The sequence below is a fragment of the Medicago sativa genome, chromosome 3 (assembly GCF_051527215.1).
Source record: "Medicago sativa cultivar Bolivia chromosome 3, Bolivia_mono, whole genome shotgun sequence".
Classification (NCBI taxonomy): Eukaryota; Viridiplantae; Streptophyta; class Magnoliopsida; order Fabales; family Fabaceae; genus Medicago; species Medicago sativa.
In genome coordinates this window covers 23,255,469-23,281,740 of record NC_140751.1, presented here as the reverse complement: position 1 = coordinate 23,281,740, position 26,272 = coordinate 23,255,469, and the positions used below count along the sequence as shown (strand labels likewise).

The 26,272-nt window shown below is 32.9% G+C and overlaps 1 protein-coding gene and 1 long non-coding RNA gene across 2 annotated transcripts; both read right to left on the bottom strand.

Annotated features, from left to right (window-relative positions):
• Nucleotides 1–7,684: 7,684 nt before the first annotated feature.
• LOC146936469 (uncharacterized) lies at nucleotides 7,685–15,024 on the bottom strand. The gene is made up of 3 exons (XM_085757700.1): nucleotides 14,863–15,024; nucleotides 8,058–8,234; nucleotides 7,685–7,888 (listed from the first exon to the last, which is right to left on the bottom strand). The coding sequence occupies exons 1-3, from the start codon at nucleotides 15,022–15,024 to the stop codon at nucleotides 7,883–7,885; spliced, it is 345 nt and encodes a 114-aa protein (XP_085613826.1). The 3' UTR covers nucleotides 7,685–7,882.
• Nucleotides 12,645–13,268, bottom strand: LOC146936470 (uncharacterized). Its single transcript, XR_015033190.1, has 2 exons — nucleotides 13,015–13,268; nucleotides 12,645–12,700 (listed from the first exon to the last, which is right to left on the bottom strand). It is a non-coding gene; the product is annotated as an uncharacterized LOC146936470 (long non-coding RNA).
• Nucleotides 15,025–26,272: the final 11,248 nt, after the last annotated feature.

Here is a 26,272-nt window from a genome sequence, read left to right as displayed (position 1 = left end):
AAAGTGATGATTCACTCCCACGAATTAGGTTATATATGGGCTCTGTTGGTGTGCATGAACCCAACTTGTTCTTATTTGAACAAGTTAAAAAATATATATATTATTAAAATTGCTTGAAACATTTACGTTTGAGTTTATTTCAAATATAATATTAAATTAAAGATCCAACTTTTCTTCCTAAAATTAAGGATTCAAATTATATCAATTATCTTTTATTTGAAAATTTGTTCCAAAAATTATTTTTTAAATTTTATGTATTTTTACTTTTCCAAAATAAGAAACTAATTCAAAAAGATAATGTAACTAATTATCTTTTACGGTCCATGTTTGTTATGGATCCAACGTCAATTCGATTGGTAGACTCTAATTAAAATCATTTATTTTATTTTAATTAATTGTCACAAATTTTGTTGTTGTGAAGAATAGTTGGTTAAAATCATTTTTTTAGAAGTAAATTGATTTTATAGTGGAAAATTTGGATCCATGATATTTGGAAATTTCAATTCCTCAACCACTAAAATCATGTTTGGCACCTAAATTATTATGTTTTAATTTCTTGAATTTTGGCACACTCTTTTCTAAACTATAGCTGGTCAATTTTTTCGACTAGAAAATTTTCTATACTTTCGAAAAAACCGAAGTTCAATATAAAGGAGATATGTACATCAATTTGGTCTTGTCAATATCTCTGCTTTCTTTTATTTTTATGGTTGTGCTTTCATGTAATTTGGGCAATTTTTGTGGATTTTGATTTAAACTTATTTAAAATCCATCATCATATGCACTTGAATGTCTTGCATACAAATATTTGTTTTGAATTATTAAGTATGGTTATTTGATCATTGTAACATCAAACGCAAATATGTTGTTAGCAATTAAAGATTTAAAATTAATTTAATTCAGGTGAATTAATTTGTTTTGAAAATATATTTTTATTTGAAAAAAATAAGTTTTATAGCCTTTTGTTTAATTTCTACTTTGAAATTAAAATTGTTTCACATAAATTTTGTGTATAAGATTTGTATTTAGAAATGCTATATATTTGGTTGTGATATATATATATATATATATATATATATATATATATATATATATATATATATATATTTGAAGAATATTTGTTGTATTTTAATAATGAATCTCATCTTTTGTTATTCAATTTGGTAGGACATTAAACAAAGGTTTGATTCGTTAATTTTGAGAAATATTGACTCTACAATAAATGGTTAAAGAATCATTCATGTGTAGTAAATCAATAGTGACATGAATATTTTTTTGGTGTATATATATATATATATATATATATATATATATATATATATATACTAGGTTGGACACTCGTGCCAAGTACGGGCTAGAATTTCGTTATACTCAAGATGATGGAAAATATTGTGATTTATCAAGTGTCACATAAAGCTCAACATTGGATAAAATAGTGGAAGTGGAACCAAAATTAAGTGAAAAAATTCATATACTTATGCCTTAAAATTTTGGAAGATGATGTATTATTCTCACTTGTGTGGTTGCTATTTCTTCAACATGTTGATCCACAACAATGTTGACCCCCCAGGAAGAATCATATCCCGATTCAGCATTGTGGGGGAGCGGGACTGCTTCTTGGTGGTCACATGGAGAGTCCAACACTTAATGGAGAGATACTAATGTGTCAAGTGTGAGTTAAAATTTTAAATTGGATGCAAGAGTTGATGTTGAGCAAGATATAAGTGAGATGACTCATATACCTAATGTTTTAAGATTTTGAATAATGATGTGATGTCAATCTCATTTGTGTGCTTACTTTTAGCCTAATATAGCAACATAATCCAATGCACACTTCCACAGAAGTTTCAATATTATGATGATTTATTTGGTTAGTTTGGTATCATTAGTTTATTTGTTATCTTAAATTTTAGTTTTTGGATATCATTCCTTTTCGTGCAATTTTATTTTATTCAACCTCTATTATTTTGAATTTTTTCATTGTTGATCTTTGATGGGATCAAAAAATGAAAAAATATAAATGTGTTCTACTAATTTGACGAAATATATGTTTATTATCCTTAAAAAATAGATGCTTATTAAGCAACATATAAGTGAGATTACCAATGCACTTAATGCCTTAATGTTTTGGGTGAAGATGTGGTGCCAATCCTACTTGTGGGGTTTCTCTTAGTTAAGTGTGATGATCCAGTTACTTAATTTTTGGATGTCAAAGTTAATGTGTCAAATATGAATCAAAGTTCTACAATAAATAGAAGAGTGGATGTTGAATAACATATAAGTGAATAACAAAGTTCTACAATATACATATACATACATATATATATATATATATATATATATATATATATGTATGTATATTCCTAAAGACTTTAGTGGAAAAGTTATAACTTGATGGAAGATTGGGTGTTATGTTGAGTTAATAAAATATATGTTTATTATTTTAAATTGATGTGGCATTTTTTTAATGAGCCTAATATTTTCGTAGCATGACTGCCCAGTAATCACCAACAAGTCCATAAAATTATCAGCAACTCACTTTTATTTTTGTCATGTTCATAATCCTTTCTCATCTTGTTTCTTTTCCTAATTTACTTTTCTCTCTTCTCGTGAAAGAAAGAAACAAAAACATTCATCCATTTTTTTTGACAGTCAACAAAACTTCATTCAATCAAAGGCAAAAAAATTACAACCGATTAAGAGTTGGGACATTCCCCATACCCATAAATTGAGATTAGACCTACCAATCAAGATAGCAGGATACATCCTAACGATACATCTATAAAGTTCAGAAAACAAAAAGGCAACAATACTCCAAAAAAAATACCCTAACAACCAGACTAATTCCTTCCACCTATTGTCCAAGATCACCAAACTTTTGAGATCCACAGTCTTTGATGTCATCCAACTCCGGAAAAAAGATTGTGCTGTTGTTCGTGCATATTGACTATAATTAGTCTCTGTGATAACCAATACAACCATACGTTGAAAAGTCCTATGTGAGGCTGAGAGGATGTTGAGTTTGCTGATTGTCGCCATGGATTCGTTACTCATAACAAAGTACCGATAAGACGAATCCTTCACTAGCATTCCAACAAACACATGGCATGCAAACTTGAAATAAACCAACAATAACAAAAAGCAAACAAAACAGTAAATAAAATAATAGAGAATCAAATACGTGGAGCCAAACCACACTCTCAAACGGGAAGATAGCAGAGAAACCCCAATAAAACTTTTCCATGGTGGCTTTCGAGGGGGTCGTCTCGGGATCAGATCACTGGTTAATTTGTGCCTTGGGGGCGGTTTAGGAAGTGGCCGGACAACTAGTGATGAAATTGATACCCATCCTGTCATGGAACTTATAGTGGGGGGCGGAAGGAACAGAGACCTCCTGCAGATGGAAAATCATGCTTGGCAAGACCAGAAGATGGTGGAGAGACTTTATGGGACTTGTTCCAGCAGAAGTGATGAGATACAATGATAGAAGGGTAAAGGGTCGTGGTGGTTTTCTGTGAAAAGTTAAAGAGGAGCTTTGCCATGAAAAAAGGAAGAAAAGGGACGGAAAACTTCTCACAGAGGAGAGACAAAATATAACTTCCCACAAGGAGAGACTTAAACAATAAACATCTCACAAGGAGAGAATAAGAGAGGATACTTCTCACAAGGAGAGATTAAAACAACAGCAATGACTTGGAGCAGCTAGGTCATCAGATGAAAGTGATTCTTGTGTTGTGTTGTTGAAACGATTTTGTTAAGGAGAAAATGTGATTCAGAACCCTGAACCCTAGAGGAGAAAGAATTCGCGATCTCAAAATAAAATCATACTTTTGAGTATCTTCTATGCGTACAAATTTCTAGTGCAATCGCAAATCGCAAGTGGCAATTTTCTTTTCTATCGCAATCGCAAATCGAAGTTTATGGCAATCGCAAATCATTTTGACGGTGGAATGTTATTATTGCAAATCGCAAATCGTTTTGTGTTTCTAATCGGTGCTGCTGTGTTCCAAGTAATTTTCACAAAGCAATCACAAAAACATTCATCTATGAAAGCTAATAATATTAACATCATCGGCAACCAATTGTAAAAAATAAAAAATTGAATAGGCTCTTGAAAAAGAAGAAGATTGTAAGTAAAACTTTCTGATTAATTAATTTGTATGATTTCATAGGATTCAGATTGTGTGACTTTAGCGAGGGAAATATATGTGACTTTAGTCTTTGTTATTGTGTTTTATGAGAGAGAAAGATGAAAGACATAATAGTAAAGATGAGAGAGAGAGAGGGAGGGAGAGAGAGAGGGGGGGGGGGGGGAGAGAGAGAGAGAGTCATGGTGACTATCCCTCCACAAAGTCACTCAATCTCAACCCAATTTATTAATTCATGGTGACTTATGGTAACTTATTTCTGTAACATTCAAAAATTGGATCAATTACATAAATTATTTTTATAAGGAATTTAAACAATTGGAATCAAGATTCACAATTTAGCCATTTTCGATATTTTCATGGCTAAAAGTTTGTTCTTCAACTCTGATATATCATGCCTAATTCATCAATGATATACTATAATGATTTAAAAAAAAAGGAAGTCAGAGAAGTAGAAGAATAAATGGGAGGAAAAACATATTTCTGATATGTTCATTAGGTTCAGATCGACAAACTTTCTTTGTTTGGTGTCCATTAAAAATAATAAAATATTAATATACCAAACTAAAAATATATTAATATAACGTGATTTTAATATTATTTTGTGTTTCCAAAAGAGGTTGAATAAATTATAAATAATTATAGATTTTTTTACAAAGTTCATTTTTATGTAAAAAAATGTAATTGTGAATATCAGTATAAATACTCGACTGACGGATAGTCGTGCACATATGGAGAGAGAACATATATCATTACTTTCCAATGGAGGGCCTAATGACGTTTAGGGATCGCACATGAGCCCATTTATTTAAAGGCAACAACTTTTTTCTTTGTAATTAATTTTTTTCTTTATATTTAAGATATTTTAGGGAACCATCTTCTCTTACCCTTGATCTTAAAGTCGTACTTAATTTTCATTTTTAAATAAGTATGTCTCTCTTTATTCTAAGACCATTCACAATGGTGAGTGTTTTACCTATTTAGCATCACGTTAAATAGGCACCTCCATTGTTGAGTATAATATATGGGTGTCTATGAAGAAGAGTGACTATGGAAGCACCATCTCTCTTTCTTCATTTTTTGCAGGGCCCATTTAATAAATTTTAATAAAATAAAGAAATTTTGTTGAAATGTAATTATATAGAATTATTTGTTGGATTTATTTAATAATTTCTTTTGAGGTGCTGGCTTTGAGAAAATCGGTGCTTATTAAGTATGCCGTAAAATGAGTGAGGTGGACATAGGGGACCTATTTAAGCACTCAATTTGGGATGCTCTGTTGTGAATGATCTAATGCTCTAATATGATTTCTTTAAAATATTGAACCCTCTCTTATGTTTTTGTAATATGATATTTAATTATTTTCTTAATGCATAATCTCACTTATAGAATAAATAATATTAAGTATTTATGCTACTTTGCATCTACTTATATAAACTTTTCTTAATTGAAATTGTTAGAGTAGGAGACCCAGAATATAGGTAGCCCTATTTGTCTCCATAGATAAAATATGAGTATTTGTGCTCATGGATATTTGTTGACATCCCTAACTTGTTGATAGATGTGTGATTTAAAACTAATACAATGTACCCCAAATCTTCATGACAAAACAAAAGTACCAGAAAGTAGATTAATGATAAGAGTGTGTCTAATATGAATCTCTCAAATATGGTCTAAAGGTGGACCTTTACCATTTTTAATAAAAAAAACTAAATTTTAAATAATAAAAAATGAACAACAAAAATGATATTTGTATTAAAATTTACCAAACATATGATGGTCCACATTTGAATCGAGTTCATATTAGGCACCCCGTAAAAGGATAACTTTATTAATATAATATTAGTGGCATATGTTGATAGCATAGGAGAAAATTCTTTAACTACGAATGTTAAGATTCATGAAAAATATCCTAAATATTGCCTTAAATTATCTATAAGAAATCGAAAATGTACAATTTTTTTTTACAAAATTTAAAATATACAATTGTTTAATAAATTTTTATTCAATTATATTTTTAATAACTAAATCAAAAAAACATTCATTTCCAAAGGTATTGGTTATTAGAAAATATTTTTTTTAAATTATGGCTATTACAAAAAATATTTATCAAAATATTTATTTCCATTCAAGTTTATTTAATCTAGATTAAGAGTATCTTGTTTCAAGTAGTATAAAATATTACTTTTTTTGTTTAACAACTCTCTTTTTTGGCCGACTTTTTTTCTGCTAAAGATTACCACATGATTAAAAGAACTCAATTATATGTCAAATCGTCAAACCATGTTGGTAAGACAACACCGGCCTATTCAAATATTAGTTTGTCAAATTGTGGGAGTTTAACCTTTTCAGATATTCTCTCTAGAAAAAACAAAAACTTTTTAATGAAAGTTATGAAGATTTATGAAACTTTTCCATATTTTTTTTGAAGAAGCTAAGCAAAACTTTATTAAAGAAACAGACAGCTCCTCAAGCACAAGTTGTGCTTACGAGAAACTGTTGAATAAAATTACATCAATGTTAAGCCAGAACCAGCCAAAAACAGAATAAAAATTACAGTAATGCTTGTATACAACATATAGGGTTTAACCTCCAATAGGAATAGTCAAAATCGAACAAGGCATAGTGCGATTTGGTGATATACGATTAAGAAGAATGATACGACCACCAAGACTCATGTACCTATTCCCCCAAGAATTAGGCTTCCTCCTCAACTTTTCTATAAGTGGCTCCCAAGTTGACATACTCTTTGGATTAGCCCGTACCAGAATTCATAACTTCCAAGAAGGAGAGCAAATGGTTAGAGACAACAACAAAGGAAAGTCTCCAATGATATCAAACAATGAAGTTTCTAGCAAAGGAATTCATAACTTCCAAGGAGGAAATTCTGTTTCAATTGAAGGTGACGAGGATGATACTATTTCTGAAGGTTCAGAATTTGTTGAGAACATTCAGCTGGAACGAAATGACAATGAGGTGGACTTAGAAGATGAAGTGAATAAAGAAGTTACAAATAGAAAAGAGAAGGAAAATAGTGAATATCTCTTTGTGGTTCTAGGGGTGCCAACCTTGTTAGGATGTCTATTGCCACTTTAATGCAAGTTCATACTCTTGATTTATCAATAAAAAGAGACTAAGACAGACATCAATAGTCTGTTCGGTTAAGATTGTAATCAAAAAAAAGTTCAACTTATTTTTCATAAACCGGATATCATAACCATCGAATTGGGTAGGTTCAACTCAAATGGATAACAAAACTCTCCTTCAAGAGTTTTAGCGCTACCTTGAGTTCAAGTTCAAAAACACCAAGCAAAACATACTACACATAAACTTGGAACTCTTTCGGAAAAGTAGTTGATAGCTATTTTCAAGAAGTGATACCCCTTCATTTTGTTCACTTTGTTTACCCTTGCACGGATATAGCAATGACCTTGAGCATTAATCATGCGACCTACAAACTTGAATCATTCTCCTGTTCATTCCTTTCTGCTCAGTATTAGGAATTCTTTTCATATACCATAAGGTTGTACACAAACTTAACCAGGCTAATAATTATCAAATAAGGCATACAAGAAATTGTTTAGCATCCACTGTATATTTATCAACCCACAGATTCACAAAGCTGATACTTTACAAAAGTAATCTGAAAATTTAGTCTTAATCACCATTAATTTGACCATAATACTCATACTCAAACAATATGCATGCACTAGGATGACGCCTCAGTTCCCCCTTCAGACCTGTTAATAGTATAAGAGACATAATATAGTACATGATTTGCATTAGAGTTGAGAAATTGGAAATAATTCCACACTAGCAATTTAGACTTCACATTATAAGGAATTAAAAATGATTATAAAATATGCATAACATCTTTCACATTTTGTTAGTGCTAGAAATAAAGGATACCTGGTTATCAATAACTGCAAGTTTTGCTTCCACGTTGCTATTTGTACCGATTTCAGGTGTAGCTGATGTAATGCCCTTTTTCGACTTCAATTTCTTTACATATTTGATGGGCGTGGAAAGCTCATCATCATCAATTTTCAAGTAAGTCGGGCAGCGCCATTTGTTTCCTGCAGCAAACTTCAAGCAAAACAAAATATAAGCATGCTTACCTTAAAGCTAAAGTAAAGGAATATACTAAACAAAACAAAAAACTTTAAGCATGCATACGAAGTTTATATGATGAATGTTTATAAAACTGAGATTACTTAAACCATTATGATTCTATATAAGTTAAATAATAAACACGACTTCTTGAGGCTAGAATACACGATTTCCCGCAAACATAGCAAAATTTATACATATATCCTCACTTTCAGTATATTTAAACCATAGAAAAATTTAAACATAACTATTTACTTAACCTTGGCGCAATTGGTAAAGTTGTTGTGATGTGACTGAAAGGTCGCAGTTTCAAGTCCGAGCAACAACCTCTTGTGTGAAACATGGTAAGACTGCGTATAATACACCAAATGGTGGGACCCCTTCCCAGACTTTGCGTATGCGAAAGCTTTAGTGCATCGGGTTGCCCTTTTTATTCATTTTAATATATTTAACCCAAACAATTTATTCCTAAACTAGCCTATTAACATGTTCATTACTTATTTGTTGTTTTAGGACAATTTATTTAGAATAATTATTAATATTATTTTCAAACATACTGCGGCGGCTGGAGACTGGTGGTGATCCGTTCAAGTCGGTGACGTAGTTTGTGCAATGGTGCCCATTGACAGTGCTGCAAAGACGTGTGAGTGGTTGTTGTTTGTAATAGAAGCATGAATCATGTGGGAACAGTCACAAACTTGTAGTGGTGGTGGGTTTGGAAGTCGAAGGTTGCAAAGTCGCTGGCAGTTGAGAGTGCTCCGCTACGCTTCTGGCAGGGTATTACCGTACTGCTGAGATTAGATGGAGAGTATGTGTGTGTGTGTGTGAGAGAGAGAGAGAGAGAGAGAGAGAGAGAGAGAGAGAGAGAGGCTGTGATATTTGGAAATCTCAACACAGTTATGTAGAAGGAAAAGAAATTGTGACAGAACCTACGATATTTTTTTTTGGTAGTGATATCTGAAAACTCATGAAGGGGTTCAAAATTTAAATTATCTTAGATACTATATGTGATTTTTAATAGCTAGAATTATATGTATTATGAATCAGAAAACAAATGAATAAAAGTGTCAAATCTTATTGATTGGTAAATGATTACAAGCTTATTTATAGTTGAAATAGAGTGCACCATAGTAACTGTAGGTTTACAACATCTAATCAACTCTAAACACTAAGCTTCACTTTGTTTCTTGTGCTCTAAGTTATGTTTGTCATCCTTGTTGTGTGGTAACTTGCGCTGCAAGTTATCTTCTGCACTTTGATCATGTAATAGCCCCCCACAAGGTGGAGCTTGGTAGAGGTCTAGCAAGCCCAGCTTGGATAGTAAAACACCAAAAGGTTGAGGCAGCAATGGCTTGGTGAAGAAATCTGCTAATTGGTCTTGGGAAGACACAGGCAGAAGTTTCAAAATACCAGCTTGCAACTTTTCCCTAACAATGTGACAGTCAAGGAAAACAATGTGATTGTCAGGCCAACTCCTAACCGATGTGGGACTCTTAACACACCCCCTCACGCTCAGGATTGCACATCTGAAGCGTGAACATAAATGACGGGTGGCCCGATAACGGAAACCTGACAACAGGTGGCCCAAAATCGTGACGAGGCTCTGATACCATCTTAGAAATCGTGGTTGGGCCTAACACAACCCCACAAAACCGGCTTGTGAGGTGAGGATTGCCCGCACTTATAAACAAATTGTCAGGCCAACTCCTAACCGATGTGGGACTCTTAACATGTTTTGTTCTTTCATGAAAAACTGGATTGGCAGCAATATGAAGAGCACTTTGATTGTCACAAAACAAAACTGGAGGCCTGGAACATTGAACATGCAAGTCTCTAAGCAAGTAAAGAAGCCATTGCAGTTCACAAGAGGCAGATGCAAGGGCCCTGTATTCAGCTTCTGAAGAGGATCTGGATACAGTTAGTTGCTTCTTGGTTCTCCATGATATTAAGGAATGACCAAGAAAGAAGCACTGGCCACTGATAGATCTTCTGGTGTCAATACACCCTGCCCAATCAGCATCAGAAAAACCTTGCAAATGTAAAGGTGAGTTTCTGGGAAAGTGAAGACCTTTGCCTGGACATCCTTTGAGGTATCTGAGAACTCTCAAAGCAGCATGATGATGAGTTTGTGTTGGTTTAGAAAGAAATTGACTAAGTTGCTGAGTAATAAAGGTGATGTCAGGTCTGGTAGTGGTCAAATAGAGCAATCTGCCTATCAATCTTCTATAAGAAGGGATATCATCATAAGGAAGAGATGAATCATGGTGAAGTTTGATTGAGGGATCAGAAGGTGTTGAGACAGGCTTAGAATGGATGGAGCCTGAATCAGACAAGAGATCCAAGCAGTACTTTCTTTGACACAAAGAGATACCTTGCTTGGAATGAGCAACCTCCAAACCCAAAAAGTATTTGAGTTGGCCAAGATTCTTGATTTTGAAAGAGTTGTGTAAGATGGATTTGATATGATCAAACTCAATCAATGAATCTCCAGCAAGTATGATATCATCAACATACACCAATAAAACTGTAAAGGATGAAGCAGTTTTCTTGATAAACAAGGAATGGTCAGATGGTGCTTGAATGTAGTGATGCTGCAATAGGACAGAAGTCAACTTCTCAAACCATTTCCTGCTTGCTTGTTTGAGACCATATAAGGATTTTATCAGTTTGCAAACTTGATTGGGTTTGGATGAAGAAACACCTGGTGGAAGAGTCATGTATACATCCTCTTGTAAATCACCATGGAGGAAATTATTGTTTACATCAAGTTGATGTAGATTCCAACTATTGATTGATGCCAAAGCAAGAACCAATCTGACTGTGGTCATTTTAGCCAGGTGAAAATGTGTCAAAAAAATCAATGCCTTCAATCTGGTTGTATCCTTTGGCCACAAGTCTGGCTTTGTACCTCTCAATAGAGCCATCTGCATGGTACTTGACTCTATAGATCCATTTACAACCAATAGGTGTGACATGTTCTGGTAGATCAACAAGTTTCCAGGTACCAGTTGACTCAAGAGCAGAAAGTTCAGCTTGCATTGCTTGCTTCCAACAGTCAAATTTGTTGGCCTCAGTGAAAGATTTAGGTTCAGGGTTGGAATGCAAAGAATTGACAAAACAAGAATGTTGGTTAGACAATTTATGATGAGAAACATATTGTGTAATAGGATAAAGAGAAGCATGAGTATTATTACAAACATAATCTTGTAAGTATGCAGGAGTATTAGAGATTCTAGTGGACTGTCTAGTAGGAACAGGTAAAGTGGGAGGTGGAGGAGTAGGGTTGTCAGGAGAAGGGTCAAAAGGAGGGCATCAACAATGATGGGAGGGACAGGAATGATATCAGGAGAAGGTGAAAGTTGTGTGGTAGGTGTGGAGGAAAAATACTCCCATTGGGAAGTAATGGAATCAGGATTGCTGGGATATGGAAGAATGTGTTCATAAAAAATAACATGTCTAGATATGAAAATGGTTCTAGAATGCATGTCTAAAAGGATGAAACCCTTATAACCAGATTGATAACCAAGAAAAATGGACTTTCTAGCTCTGGGATGTAATTTGGTTCTATTGGCTTGTAATGTGGAAGCATAACAAAGACATCCAAACACTTTAAAGGATGAAATGTCAGGAAGTTTATGGTATAAAATTTGAAAGGGAGACTGATTTTGAAGGATAGGAGTGGTGATTCTATTGATAAGGTAAACTGCATGAAGAATGGCATAAGACCAGTAAGATGAGGGAAGTTTAGATTGAAATAGAAGAGCTCTACCAACATTGAGAATATGTTGGTGTTTTCTTTCAACTCTTGCATTTTGTTGAGGAGTTTCAACACATGATTTTTGGTGTAAAATTCCAAGGGATGCATAGAAATCAGAAAGCATGAATTCTGGTCCATTATCAGACCTAATGGTTTTAGGGGTGACTTTGAACTGGTTTTGAATCATGGTAATAAAGGATTTGACATGATGAGGAACTTCAGCTTTGGATTTAAGCAATATGATCCATAGGAATCTACTATGATCATCAACAATGGTTAAAAAATACTTATGACCATGCACAGATGAAACAGATAAGGGGCCCCATATGTCAAGATGCAACAATTCAAAATTGGAAGATGCATGAGATAAACTAGAAGTAAAGGGAATATGTTTTTTTTTGGCAAAGTGACAAATGTCACAAGTTGCTTTATTATCATTAACAATAGAAGAGTACAAAGATGACATTTTATCCATTCTTTGATGAGATAAATGTCCCAATCTGAAATGCCATAAGGCTTTAACAGGAATAAACTGGCTTGCATTACACGTAATAGCAGTAACATAAGTACATGGTACATTTATTGTGCTAGAATCTGAATTGATAGAAGCTAAATTTGAACTATGAAACTTGTATAGGCCATCTTGCTGACTAGCCAAACCAATCATCTTCAATGACTTGGTGTCCTGTATAAGACATTGTGTAGCAGAAAAGTGAAAAACACATGATAGAGATTGACACACTTTAGCAACAGACATGAGATTTAACTTGAAGGTTGGACAATATAAAACATTGGTAAGATAAAATTGAGGACTGAATGTAATGGTGCCAGCTTGATGAATAACAACAGTAGTTTTATTAGGCAGATTAACATAAACAAGTTTAATAGAGTAAAGGGATGAAAAATGAGACAAGTGGCTGCAAATATGTTCATTAGCACCTGAATCAAGTAACCAATATGAATTTGAAGGTAAAGAGGAGGAATGGATACTATATATACCTGCAGATGAGGAAGAAGCAGAGTATCCAGGAGTGATTTGAGGGGAAGCATTGATATGATTGGTTGTAGGACCAGAGGGAGGAGCTGAAGCTGAGGAAATCAAATTTGCTTGCTGAAGCAAAGATACAAGCTGAGCAAGCTGATCCTGAGCCAAACCAATATTACCAGAAACATTGCCAATACCACCAGAAACTGCATTAACTTCCCCAGAAACATTACTTGCATCAGAAGATTCAGCTGAAGATGCATTAGCTTGTGAATGACTAACAGATTGTGACTGAGTGTTAGATTTGTTGGGAAAGCCATGCTTTTGATAACAATACTCAACAGTATGGTTATATCTATTGCAAAATGAGCAATATCTAGTAGAAGGTTTATTGAAGGAACCTCTACCACGACCTTGGGGTCTTCTAGCTTCAGAAGCATTCACAAGAACAGAGCCTTCATCCATGGAAGAGAGAGAAGGAGTCAGTGTAGTGTTACTCTCTTCCTGGACAACTAGAGAGAAAACCTTATTCAAAGAAGGTAAAGGATCAAGTAGAAGGACTTGAGTTTTCACAACTGAAAACTGATCATTCAAGCCAAGTAGAAACTGAATGATTTGATCTTCAACGCGATACTCTTTGTTGGCTCTCATAGCAGCACATTGACACTGAACTGGACAAGTGCAATTCTGAATAGGACGATGAGAATGAAGCTCTTCCCATAGAGCTTTCAATTCAGTGAAATACTCCAAAACTGATTTGGAACCTTGTTTGAGATTATTAATGGAAGAACGCAAATTTGCAATTCTGATACGATCTACCTTTGAGAATCTTTCTTTAAGGTCTTGCCAAACTTCAAAAGCTGTATCATGAAAGACAATAGTTTGTGCAATCGAATCAGAAACTGAAGCAATGAGCCAAGATTGCACAAGATGATTGCAACGTTCCCAAGCATTTCTATTAAGATCATCATCATCTGGAACAGGGATGGATCCATTGATGAAAGCGAGCTTGTTCTTCGCGCCAAGAGCACGCTGCATAGATCTACTCCAAGAAAGATAATTGGAGCCATTAAATTTGGGAGAAATGAGTACAGAATGAGGACCTTCACTCGGATGAACGTAAAATGGAGATTCAGTATCTTCACGCTGATTACGAACCATGATGAATCAGAGGAAGAACAAAAAATTGAAGAAGGAGAAGAATCAATTCACGAGAAATGTGAAGAAAAAGGAAGTCTCAAGAAGAAATTGAGATCAATAGCAAGAAGAAGGAATCGAAACGAGAACGATTCACCAGAAAACAAGGAAAAACAGAGTGATGAAGAAGCTTGAGCTTCAAGCTTCAATGGCGGAAAACGGTTAGAACTGGATCGTAACTAACTCTCTCTCTCTTGAAGAGAGAAACTGATACCATATTATGAATCAGAAAACAAATGAATAAAAGTGTCAAATCTTATTGATTGGTAAATGATTACAAGCTTATTTATAGTTGAAATAGAGTGCACCATAGTAACTGTAGGTTTACAACATCTAATCAACTCTAAACACTAAGCTTCACTTTGTTTCTTGTGCTCCAAGTTATGTTTGTCATCCTTGTTGTGTGGTAACTTGCGCTGCAAGTTATCTTCTGCACTTTGATCATGTAATAATATGTGAAATCTCAGCACAGTTATGAATATACGGAAACAATTATCTGTGAGCATAAACTAGAATGATTCAACCACAAAGATTCATGCTATCAAATTGAAATTAAATACCAAAAAAAGAAAAGAAAAGAAGGATTCATCTTAACTTGCAGCTGACAAAAAATGCATTCCAAAGAAATTATTAGGCAGAAACTGGAATAGTAAAACTAAACTTACGCCATCATCTCCGATTTCAAGTGAAACATCAGTTTCAAGCATAGATGATTCAGAACCGAAGGGAATGTTTAAATCCAGATCTCGAACCATTCTTCTTCTTCGTCTTACATACACCTGATGGAAGTCTCTAGCATCCCTTTTCATAATCCCAAATGAATCCATCCTGAAATCGTTATAAATGATGAACAAAAAATAAAATGGTACGACTAAATAAACAACTAGATAAGAGATGGTGCATAAACAAAATCTGCATTAGACTGCCTAAGGCACCCTATTTAATGTTATACTAGATTATAACATTAAATACAATTAACACGAAATCTGCATTTACAAAATTCCTTTTAAATTAAACGCTCAAAAAACTCTCCTTTCCGTATGCATAAGCAGTAAACACCATTCCATATTAAAAACAGCAGAAGTTGTGTTCTTTATAATCAGGCATCATATTTATACATTTCTTGATTCCCATAAAACCAATCAGCATTGCAACTCCGATTTCTTGAAAATCATCATTTAAAACAAACTATAAATAAAGAAGCTTAAATGAAAAATCGATTTGCATTAGAAATCCAAGAAAAAAGCACACTGGTTAAAGAATAAAATCATTGATAACAAAAGACAATTAGATAGAAAATTGAACTATACTGAACATACTTGAATTCTTGTGATTGAAATGACCTTAGAGAAATGTTGTAGATAAATGAAATGAATGAGGTTGAGATGGGATATAAGAAGAAGAATCTCGGCAATTGCATGTAACAGAAGATGCAGTGTATTGTAAGTGATGTAACTTAACTACATTTTTTTTGTCACACACATTTTTTATGGAAGGGAAACTTTAATTGTACTTCAAATGGAAAGGAAATAATGTGGTTGATCTCTATACTTGAAATATAAGAGTGGCGGTTAAGGGTTGAAAAATTGAGAAGATCATTTTCCTACACGTATCGACTTTGGTAGTATTTCAAAGACAGTTTGCATCATTACACTAAATATGCTTATTTTTTGTGCAAAAATAGTCATTTTTTCATATATAATAACTAAATAGACCTTTTGATACATACATGCACAACATACCATATGTATACATAGAGAAATGTTATGTGGAAACATTTCTTATGTTCAACACCGTATCTATTTATGGTTTGGATACGGTTTTGCTTTATAAATTTTTTTCTCTCTTTCAATAACATTAGCAGTTATAATTTATAACTAATAAATGATGTATTTTTATACGCAGTTGAAATATTGTGTCAACCTTTTGATGTTAAAATAACGTCACTATAAAAAAAGAAAAAGTCTAAGAAAAGCCTCTCGGCACTAACGGTAACATCCTATCCTATCCACTACTTTGGCCCAAGGATATTACCTCTTACATGCTTCTAACCTCTTAAGGGCATAACATACACAACTTAGGAAAGTCACTATATGATTTGCATTAGACACGAGAAATGAAGAGGTTAAGAATGTTATGCATACCTGATTATCAGTAGTTCTTGGGTTTGATTGCTATTGCTCTTTGTACCAATGGAGCAAGAATTATTGATTTCCTTCTTAGTTGACATGCCCTTTATTTGACTTCAATCTCTTCAAATTTTTTATTTGCATCGAAAGTTCATCAACATCACTGCCTGCAAGTTGAGCAGATTCGCAATAGTGACAGTGTGGAAGGTAAAGTTTGTTCATCAACACAAATCAAAACTAGTTAAAGTTTGAAGCTCACTAATTTCAGCCAACCTAATAATCTCCATTAATGTTGCATCAACCTGACCAAATTGTTTCAAATATTCAATATCATCGAGAATTTCGTACCTATGGTCCTTATGTTGATGCCATACATTGTTTTCTGCAAGTCCTATTTTGAACAATTCATTCAACGTGCACGATCAATGATTTTATTTTTCTTCAGTGTGTTCAAAATTCCTAACCCTTGGTATAAATATTCGCGAAACGTATCAGGTGAGAACTAATACTTAATGTTAGAAACCAATACTTATGTGAGAAAAGATCATGAAGTATTAGTTCCAAAACTCATCGAAAATTCTATATTTAATCTACCTCAGCTATGAATTGATAGTTATTGGTGCAATGTGTTTATGTTTCTCTAGAAATATCTTCAAAAAATCATTCAATAATTTAAAAAAATACACAAATTGACTTAACTAATAAAATCGTTGACAGAAAAGTTGACTTAACAAATAAAATCCTTTGACGGAAAATATCTTATAAATTAAAAGTCAACTTTCTTATATATTCAAAATAAAATTGATTAAACAAAAATACAAAATTAAAAAGAAAAGAATAAAAAATAAGAATTAGGTGTATGCAAATATGCATATTTTCCTAGTGGGACAAAGACTCGACGATCCGAATGCGGGAACAGAATCTTTTTGTCGTGAATCTCAATTTTTATCCTTTTCTTTATCCTTTTCTATATAAAAAAGTTGACTTTTAATTTATAAGATATTTTCCATCAACAATTTTATTTGTTAAGTCATCTTTTACTTCAACGATTTTATTTGTTAAGTCAACTTATGTATCTTTTGAATTATTGAATGATTTTTCGAAGATATTTCTAGAGAAACATAAACATATTGCACCGATAACTTAAATTTTGTAGCCAGAGGTAGATAAAATATAAAATTTTGAAGAGTTTTGGAACTAATACTTAATGCTCGTTTCTCACATTAAGTATTCGTTTCTCACATTAAGTATTAGTTCTCACCTGATACGTTCCACGAATATTTATACCAACCAAACTGTAGGGTTAGGAATTTTGAACATTCTACCCAAACTCCGCTGCATCACTCAACATGCAAAGAGCAAGTGACTTTCCTGAAGTCTTTATATTTGCTACGTCGATCAACAATAAAATCTTTGACGTGCACGTTCAGCTATGAAAGAACTGTGCAAAATAGGACTTGCAGAAAACAATGTATGGCATCAACATAAGGAACATAGGTACGAAATTCTCAATGATATTGAATATTTGAAACAATTTGGTCTGGTTGATGGAACATTAATGGAGATTGTTAGGTTGGTTGAAGTTGGAGAGCTTCAAACTTTTCCTAGTTTTAATTTGTGTCAAAACCAAAATCCAATGTACACAATGGAAGTTTTTGGACATGGTTTGCAGATTGAAGCTTCTCGGGACATGGCATTGATTAAGATATGTCCAACTAAACTAGTTGAATTACTTATGGATGTGGTAAGTTTTCTTTTTCTTTTTTATGTCACTTCGTTTATACAGTTTTTGCTTTTTTTTTTTATAGTGCAATCAAGGTTTAAAATCTCGCATACCGTACGGTGACAATTGCAAGGTGATTTTTGAACGGTTGTCAACTGTTTTTTATGCAACTTAGATCATTCACAATTGGGTTGTGGTTGCGAAGACAAAAGAAACATTGATGACACGACTTAGATCAACATCGCGAATAAAAATACATAGCAGTTTAATTTATCACTTGCCTTGTTGCGGATTTGAGTAGTTTCTTGTTGAGTCTATGGAATATTAATTATTTTTCCTCATACAATATCAAATAGTCAGTGGTAATTTTGTAAACATTGTAAATTTGTCGAACCATAAAAATAGTTTGAAACAATTTGACACCAAAGCTATCTATATAAACAAATTCTCCATAGATAAATTGAGTTACAGCAAATAAAAAATATTTGAAGAAAGTAAACAAACAAACTAGAAGAGAAATACCTAAACATCATAAGCTTGTCAACGGTATGATATCAAATTTGTCATAGCTATAGTGTTCTGCATCAAAGAAATCTGAATTGGTCATAGCTTCAGAAGCAGCTCTATTTCTCTTCCGTGTATAAACCATGAGTTCATCAACCTTTGTGATTCCATTCTTAATGATTCTATTTAAAATTTAAAGATCCATAAAAGATATTTTAATACAGAAATTAGAGCTCTAACAAAAGTAAATAGCACACATTTGTCAAAAAGAAAATGTCTATCTATTTAAAGATGTTTTTTTGAAGATAATATACCAACTAAATTTTAAAAGCGTTTTGAAAGATTCATTCAAAATATACAGATTTTATTTTTTGATAGATCAAACACGGTTACACACAAAACCATTGTAAAAATGCATTAATTTGAAACATGGGGAATGATAGTGTGTTTTTCAAATGGCTATCTATGAAAAAGAATCATTGAGATAAAATGAGTTACATTTTATGTAACGGTCGGCGCTTGGACCCTGAATTCTCCAGCTATTCATTTTAAAGGATGAATTTTTAGTTGTTAAACTATTTGACAAAAGTTATATTTTTAATTACACATATTATATTTACAAGAAAAGTGAGCTAAATTCAAGCATAGAGACAAATCCAAAATAAATTAACACATATATTAAAACCTTGAACAATTGTGTATTAAATGATGAACTAAATGCATATTTAAACTTAAAAGACAAAATCAATCACAATTGATATATGATTCAATTGAAGGAACGTTAAATGTAACATTTGAACCATATTCTATTACAAAAATATATATAATATATGAATCAAACATTATCAATATACTTATGGATAAATCAACCACATAATATATGAATCAAACATTATCAATATACTTATGGATAAATCAACCACCTTTTAAGAATCAAGTATATTAGTCTACAACAAGGAAGAATAATTTCAAGAACTACAAAAAAAAAAAAAAGGATTACCATATAAGTAAAAAAGGATCATCATACCTGAGGAAAATCAAATGATCAGCTTCAACACTAAGAAATAAACCAAACCTAAGGAAAATCAAATCAGCTTCAACACAAAGAAATAAACCAAAGGATATAGATGAGATGAGAAATATATTCAAGGAAAAAAATATATATTTGACCAAAGATATTATATATTATATGGGTTTAATTTATACTATATAAAGAGGATAAAAAAGTTTGACTTTTCCCTTTTCAATTTTGCCATTTATTATAAAAAAAAATTATAATTTTTTTCTGTTCACATTCTAGTTGTCGGGAGAAAAGGGTTCTGCTAATCCGGAATTCAACTCGGAATCTTTTTTTTATTAGATAGACAAAATGACAATCTTACTTACTAAAGCTTGTCAGGTCAAGCTAACCCTAACCCTAAACCTAAAGCTAGCATTTTCCCGCTCATTCTAAAGCATTTATGTCAACCCTTAACCTCCTCACCTTTAATACACGCCATAAAGTCATTTCATTACAGCCTTCTAAAGCATTTATGTCGACACTTGACCTCCTCACCTTTAATACACGCCATAAAATCATTTCATTACAGGCTGGAAAATTAGACCCGTGAATTACGTACAAAATTGTATAATGGAAATAAACTAACACACAATCAATTGTATATTTATTCGCAATAAAAACAGACTGTTGAAAACTTCCATTTATAACGCTGGAAAATTATACCCGTCAATTACGTACAAAATTGTATAATCGAAATAAAACAACACACAATCAATTGTATATTTATTCGCAATAAAAACACGGTTGAAAACTTTCATTTATAACACGATTGCATATTGTTTTTATTTTTGAAATAGAATATCACACGATTGCATATTAATTGTCATCCCAAATTTGAAATGTGAATTAGCAACATTGGAAATAAAATAACACACAATCAATTGTATATTTATTAGCATTAATATCACACTGTTGAAAACTTCTTTAAAAAAACAAAAAAGAGGTCACACGGTTGCATGTTAAAAAAAACAGTACATTTTGCATATTAAAAGAAAACCACACGGTTTGCAAAATGGAAATAAAATAACACCCAATCAATTGTACAATAAATAGCATTAAAACAACGCGGTTGAAAATTTCTTTAGAAAAAAAAGGCCACACGATTGCATATTAAAAAAAAAACACCGCTTGCAAATTAAAAAAAAACACACACGGTTTGCATATTAAATTCAGTCTATAAAATCAACCTCTTTTCTCCTTCCAATATTCTATTGTTGAATCAAATGAAGGGTCGTGGTATTGAAACTCCGCTGTGCTATCACTACTTGACAAGTAATAAGGTTATTTTTTCTCACAATTACGACGTGTTTTAATATCGTTTCCTATTTTTTAAACCTTTATGATGTTGCAGGTCCTTTGCTCAAAAATCCATCTTCATCCTTTGAAAGTGTTGTCAACAAGTATTGTGTGAAGTTTAGGACGTACATAATCGAGTATGATGTTGAAGAGGTGAAGATGATTTTGTCTGACATGTTTCAATTTTTTTATTAGCTATTTGTAATGGTTCTAATCTTGTTTGTTGTTGCATCAGGGGGGCTGTTATGCTATCGAACATGTTCATGAACGACCTTGGGGACCAAGTTCAACGATTTGCAACTTTGATTGATGCAAAAAGCAATCAGTTTTTGGTGTTGGTTGAAAGAATTGATGGGTCAGTGTTTTTCTCCAAGGGATGGAAATCCTTGCGAGATTTTTACGGGATCAGCTTGGGTGCTTGGGTTTCTCTTATATTTGTGGATCAAATGAAGTTTGTGATTAAACTGAAAGATAGGTTTGGCAAAGTGATTAAGCCTCCCATATTTGATTCTCCTATGCATTTTATGATTGACAAAACAAATGTCCAGACAACTTTTGATCCTAATCTCCCCCCCCTTTCACTCCTTTGATTTCTTATCATCACGATGTCGTCAACGACTTTCAGATAGAGTTTGTGATGAAGTTAACTGAATTTGATGTATCCAAGGGTTTTTTGGTATGGAAAATGTTTGTTGTTAGAATATTTATATTTACCAACGCCTATCTTGAAGTAATTTCCATCTCACATGAATTCCGAAATATTTTAGGAGCACGTAATTATTCATAATGGTTAACGTTAAAAAAAATTACCGTTTCTTTTGCTATGACTATAAACAAAAGCAAAGGTCAATCTTTGAAACATGTTGGCGTATATTTGTCATCGCGTATCTTCTCTCATGGTCAATTGTACGTGGCTTTGTCAAGGGATATTTTAAGAGAAGGTTTGAAGATATTAATATCTGATGATGATGGTGAAGACACTGATGTAACGTCTAATGTAGTTTATCACGAGGTTTTTTGCAATGTATCCTAAATTGTGTACTTTGAATGATTGACCGGAATTAAACTTCTTCATTGTTAATTATTTATGACTGACAATTTTCGCTAAGTTGTGTGCTTTCTGTTATTTACAAAATTAAAGTTCTACGATTCCTATGATTCATAGTTTGGAATGTATCATAAATTTTGTACTCTATGTTTTACAGCTTATTGTTATATTTATTAGGTTTAAATGTGTAATTAGTCCCTGCAATTTCATCAGTTTTTGGGATTGGTCCCTGCACTTTTTTTTGTTTGGTTTAGGTCCCTGCAGTTTGTAAGTAATTTGTTATTGGTCCCCCTGTTAGTCAACTGTTAAAAAAAAAACTAAAACTAACAGAGTGCCACGTGGCTCAATTATTTCATGCCACGTGGCATCTGACAAAACATAAAACTTTAAAATTCAAATAAAATAATTGTTATATTATTTCCTTTTTATATAAATAATATTTGTTCAGATTTAATTAAAAAACAAAATTAAATCTACTTCTTCATCCAAAATTAATCGTGAGCCATTTTATCGTTAAAATTCATCACGACCACCATTGACAAACACCATGTCTTTTTTTTTTTAATCGGCATATATTGTAAAGCCAAGCACAAGAAGTGCAAATTGGCAAAGCTGATGCAACTGAAAAACAAACCCCTGCATACTGTCATTAACGCAGCAGCAGTAAGGGAAAATGCAGAAAAATAAGTGCAACAAACAGAGGGGCAAATAAAGCCTAAACACCAAAAAGAACAAAGTTATATACATGCCCACCCTAAATAACAAACACCATGTCTACTTCTTCACTTTTAAATCATAATCCATCTAAATTTTCATCTTCTTCTCAAGTTACTGTTTTTGCCCTACATATTCATATTGGTTCTTACCCATCTTTTTTTATCTGCAGAATTATTTTTTTTAGACTTGAAACTTGATGATGGATGTCGAAATCTATTATCAATCTGCAGAATTATTCATTCACGCCGTTCCCTTTCTTCTTTACTTCTCACTCGTGGCTTGTCTTCCTTTTTGTTTATATTTTTAATTAAATAATAATAATAATAATACTAATAATTACAAAACAATTATTTTATTTGAATTCTTTTAATAATTTAAAATTTTGTTTTGTAGTGTGCCACGTGGCGGCAAATAATTGGGCTACATGACACTATGTTAGTTTTGATTTTTTTTTTAACAGTGCACTAACAGAGGGACCAATAACAAATTATTTACAAACTGCAGGGACCTAAACCAAACAAAAAAAAGTGCAGGGACCAATCCCAAAAACTGATGAAAGTGCAGGGACTAATTACACATTTAAGCCTATTTATTATGACTTATTCTACATGAAAATAAGACCCGTGCGTCAGCACGGGTCATGGTTCTAGTACCATTGAAATTTATACATCCAACTAGAGGTGTCAAGGTTCTAACCCTAATCAAGACATTCTGCCTAATATTATTTCCTTCAATTTTACCCTCCTTTGTTTTATTTCCTATCTCTTTATTATTCTTTACCAATCAAAGAACATGTTTTAAGTTGGCTGACCTTCTTTCAAAAATAAAAATAAAATTGGCTAACCAATTCCATTTGGATCTTTTCTTGCATTCGGATCCCATTTTAACATTGGTTTAGTTATTGTTTAGACAATTAAACTATGGGATTTTAAATAGATCTTTAAACTAAAAAAAATTGTAACCAATTCCTTGTACAAATATATTCTTGATCACAATATAAAAATTCTTAAATAATTTAGAAGATCTAGTGAGTGCATGGAAGCCATTTGGATCCTTCCTTGAATTTTAAACAATTAATTTTGAATTAATTTTATTTATTTATGTATGCATTTAATAGTAGATAGTCAAGCTTTTTTAGTCTCCAGGCAACATGGTAAACATCAGACGAGACTCACACACAAAACTACGAAATCTCGAGTTCAAATTTAAATGAAGATGTCTAACCTATTAATATTTACATTGTTAGTTGACTAAAGTCTTATGTACAACTTTTTTTAATTTTTAATGAATGAAAAAGAGATATGAGAGAATTTTTAAATACACTTTTAAACTAAAAATAATTATAATAAGATCTCTAAACATATTTGCTTTTTGTGATAGTCATTGTGGGTTACGAGCACTTACGAGCTTACATGACATGCACGTTGATGATAATCACATGATCTATTACCAACTTCAAAAAGAGCTTATCGGTGAAGAAACTGAACGTTATCGCTGAATGATTGGGTCGGACAATCATTTCGACGAGGTCTTATACGCTTTGACCGGTGATGGTATTTGTCCTACTCCACCGAATAAATGGATGAGCATGTCTCATATGGTAACAAAGATACAAACATGTGGTTGTTCTACTGTCCATCGAGAAAGGGCGATCGGTAATCTTTTTCCACTATGCGGTGCACCATCGCATAGAAATCGAATGATGTGTCTAGCTCATGTGAATGACAACCATTTTATGATGGTGTTGGAACATTGGTGTGATGTTGGAAGAAAAACGGGAAGATTAAACACAACTAATTATACTTTGATCTAATGTTGTGTTAATTGAAAAAATAGTGTGTAGGTCCCACATAAAATAGAACACACACATTAGTAGTGTTTAAATTGCGGTATTTAATTTTAAATACTTGATAATGATAAAAATAATAGTAATTATTATTTTTGTTGGTGAATATCACTTCCCATAAATTTAGCTTATGGTGGTTGTGATAAGAATAAAAACTCAACTGAATTTTCTATCTTTCCTTCATTCATATCCAATGAATTTGCTTCCTTCACTTTACTTTTGTGGATTTGTTTCTTTTTTTTTTTATCCTATCCACAAGTGTTGTTGAACTGATTAATAGATAAATTCCTTTGTTGTTGAACTGATTAATAGATAAATTCCTTTTTGATCTTATCCATTAGAGTAACTGCTGCAACAATTTTTGCTAAAACAGTTACAAACTGTAATATCCCGCCTGACAGTATCGGTATATTACCAGTTGACCGTGTCAGATGAATTTAATTCATGGAAAGTAAGTTATTGGAAATATTTTATGACATGCCAGCTATTTACGGGAAAAGTATCTGTGTCGGATTTAACCCGTTTAAAGGCAAGGGCATAATGGTAATTTCACGTGGAAAAGATATTTAATTGGTTTTAACCCAAAAATATCTCATTTCCTATTCTCTTTCTCTCTCTTCAATGTTGGCAAACTTTTTCTCCTCCTTCTCTCTACTCCATCGATCTCTCCTTCTTCTCTCCCTACCTCACCAATTCATCAAGTCTTCTTCATCAAGAATCATGTTCAAGTTTGGTCCTTCTATCATCCTATAAGAGATTGGTACCTTGGGGTAAGCTTCTTTCCACTTCTTCTCCTCTTTATAAGAAATTCAAGGTTAGGGTTTTGTTGTTTGGGAAAGAGGAAGCTAGAGCTTGCTTATGTTATGGTTTTTCCTTGTTCAAGGAAGTAATATGAAGTTGTAGTGAGATGATTTCACTATTTTTCCTTCTCAAGGGAAGTTTAAGAAAACTTAGGGTTTGGTTTGATCAAGAAGCTAAGGCTTTTGTTTTCTTAATTTAGGGCTTATAAGGATCCTATTTCATGGAGTTGGAGAGTGAAGCATGAAAACAACCTTGGAGTTGGTTTTGTATTGAAGTCAAGAGTTATGTTTTGGCTTATGGTATGATGAAAGAGGTTCCAAGTTAGGTTTTCTTCAAGATCAAGAAATCATGGTGCTAAGGTTGCAAGAATGAGCAATAAATGGATTGGTCTAAGTCAAGGAAGTAAGTGTTCAAAGCTAAGGTTTTGGGTATGTTTGAGCTTGGAGCTTGGAGTTGCTTCAAGATTATGATTAGGTGAGTTCCATAGCTAGTTTTCCTACCCTTTGGGAATATGATTATGCCATGTATGTTTAGTATGAATAACATGAAATTCTAGGGTTTATGTATTAGTCTAGTTGCCCCTTTTTATGTCATGCATGCTATACATGCTAATACTTGCCATATGCATGTTTTATAAGTTTCCAAATGATCAAATATGTTCCAAAACACATAGAGACACTTGGTTTGAGGTTTTTGGTTCAAAAAATACCATTTTTAAGTGTCCTGGACTGTCCTAACTCGCCACGACGAGCTATTACTCGCCACGGCGAGCTAGAACTCCGAAAGGGGGGTTTTGCTCGCCCCCAACTCGCAGCTGCGAGATGCTGCTCGCCTCCCCAGCAAATCTACTCGCCTAGGCGAGTAATACAGGGAGAAATCCCATTGTTTTGCTCGCTTCAGGTAGACGTGGGGATTCGCGACGCAGTTTTCTCTGTGGTGTCTTTTAACGAA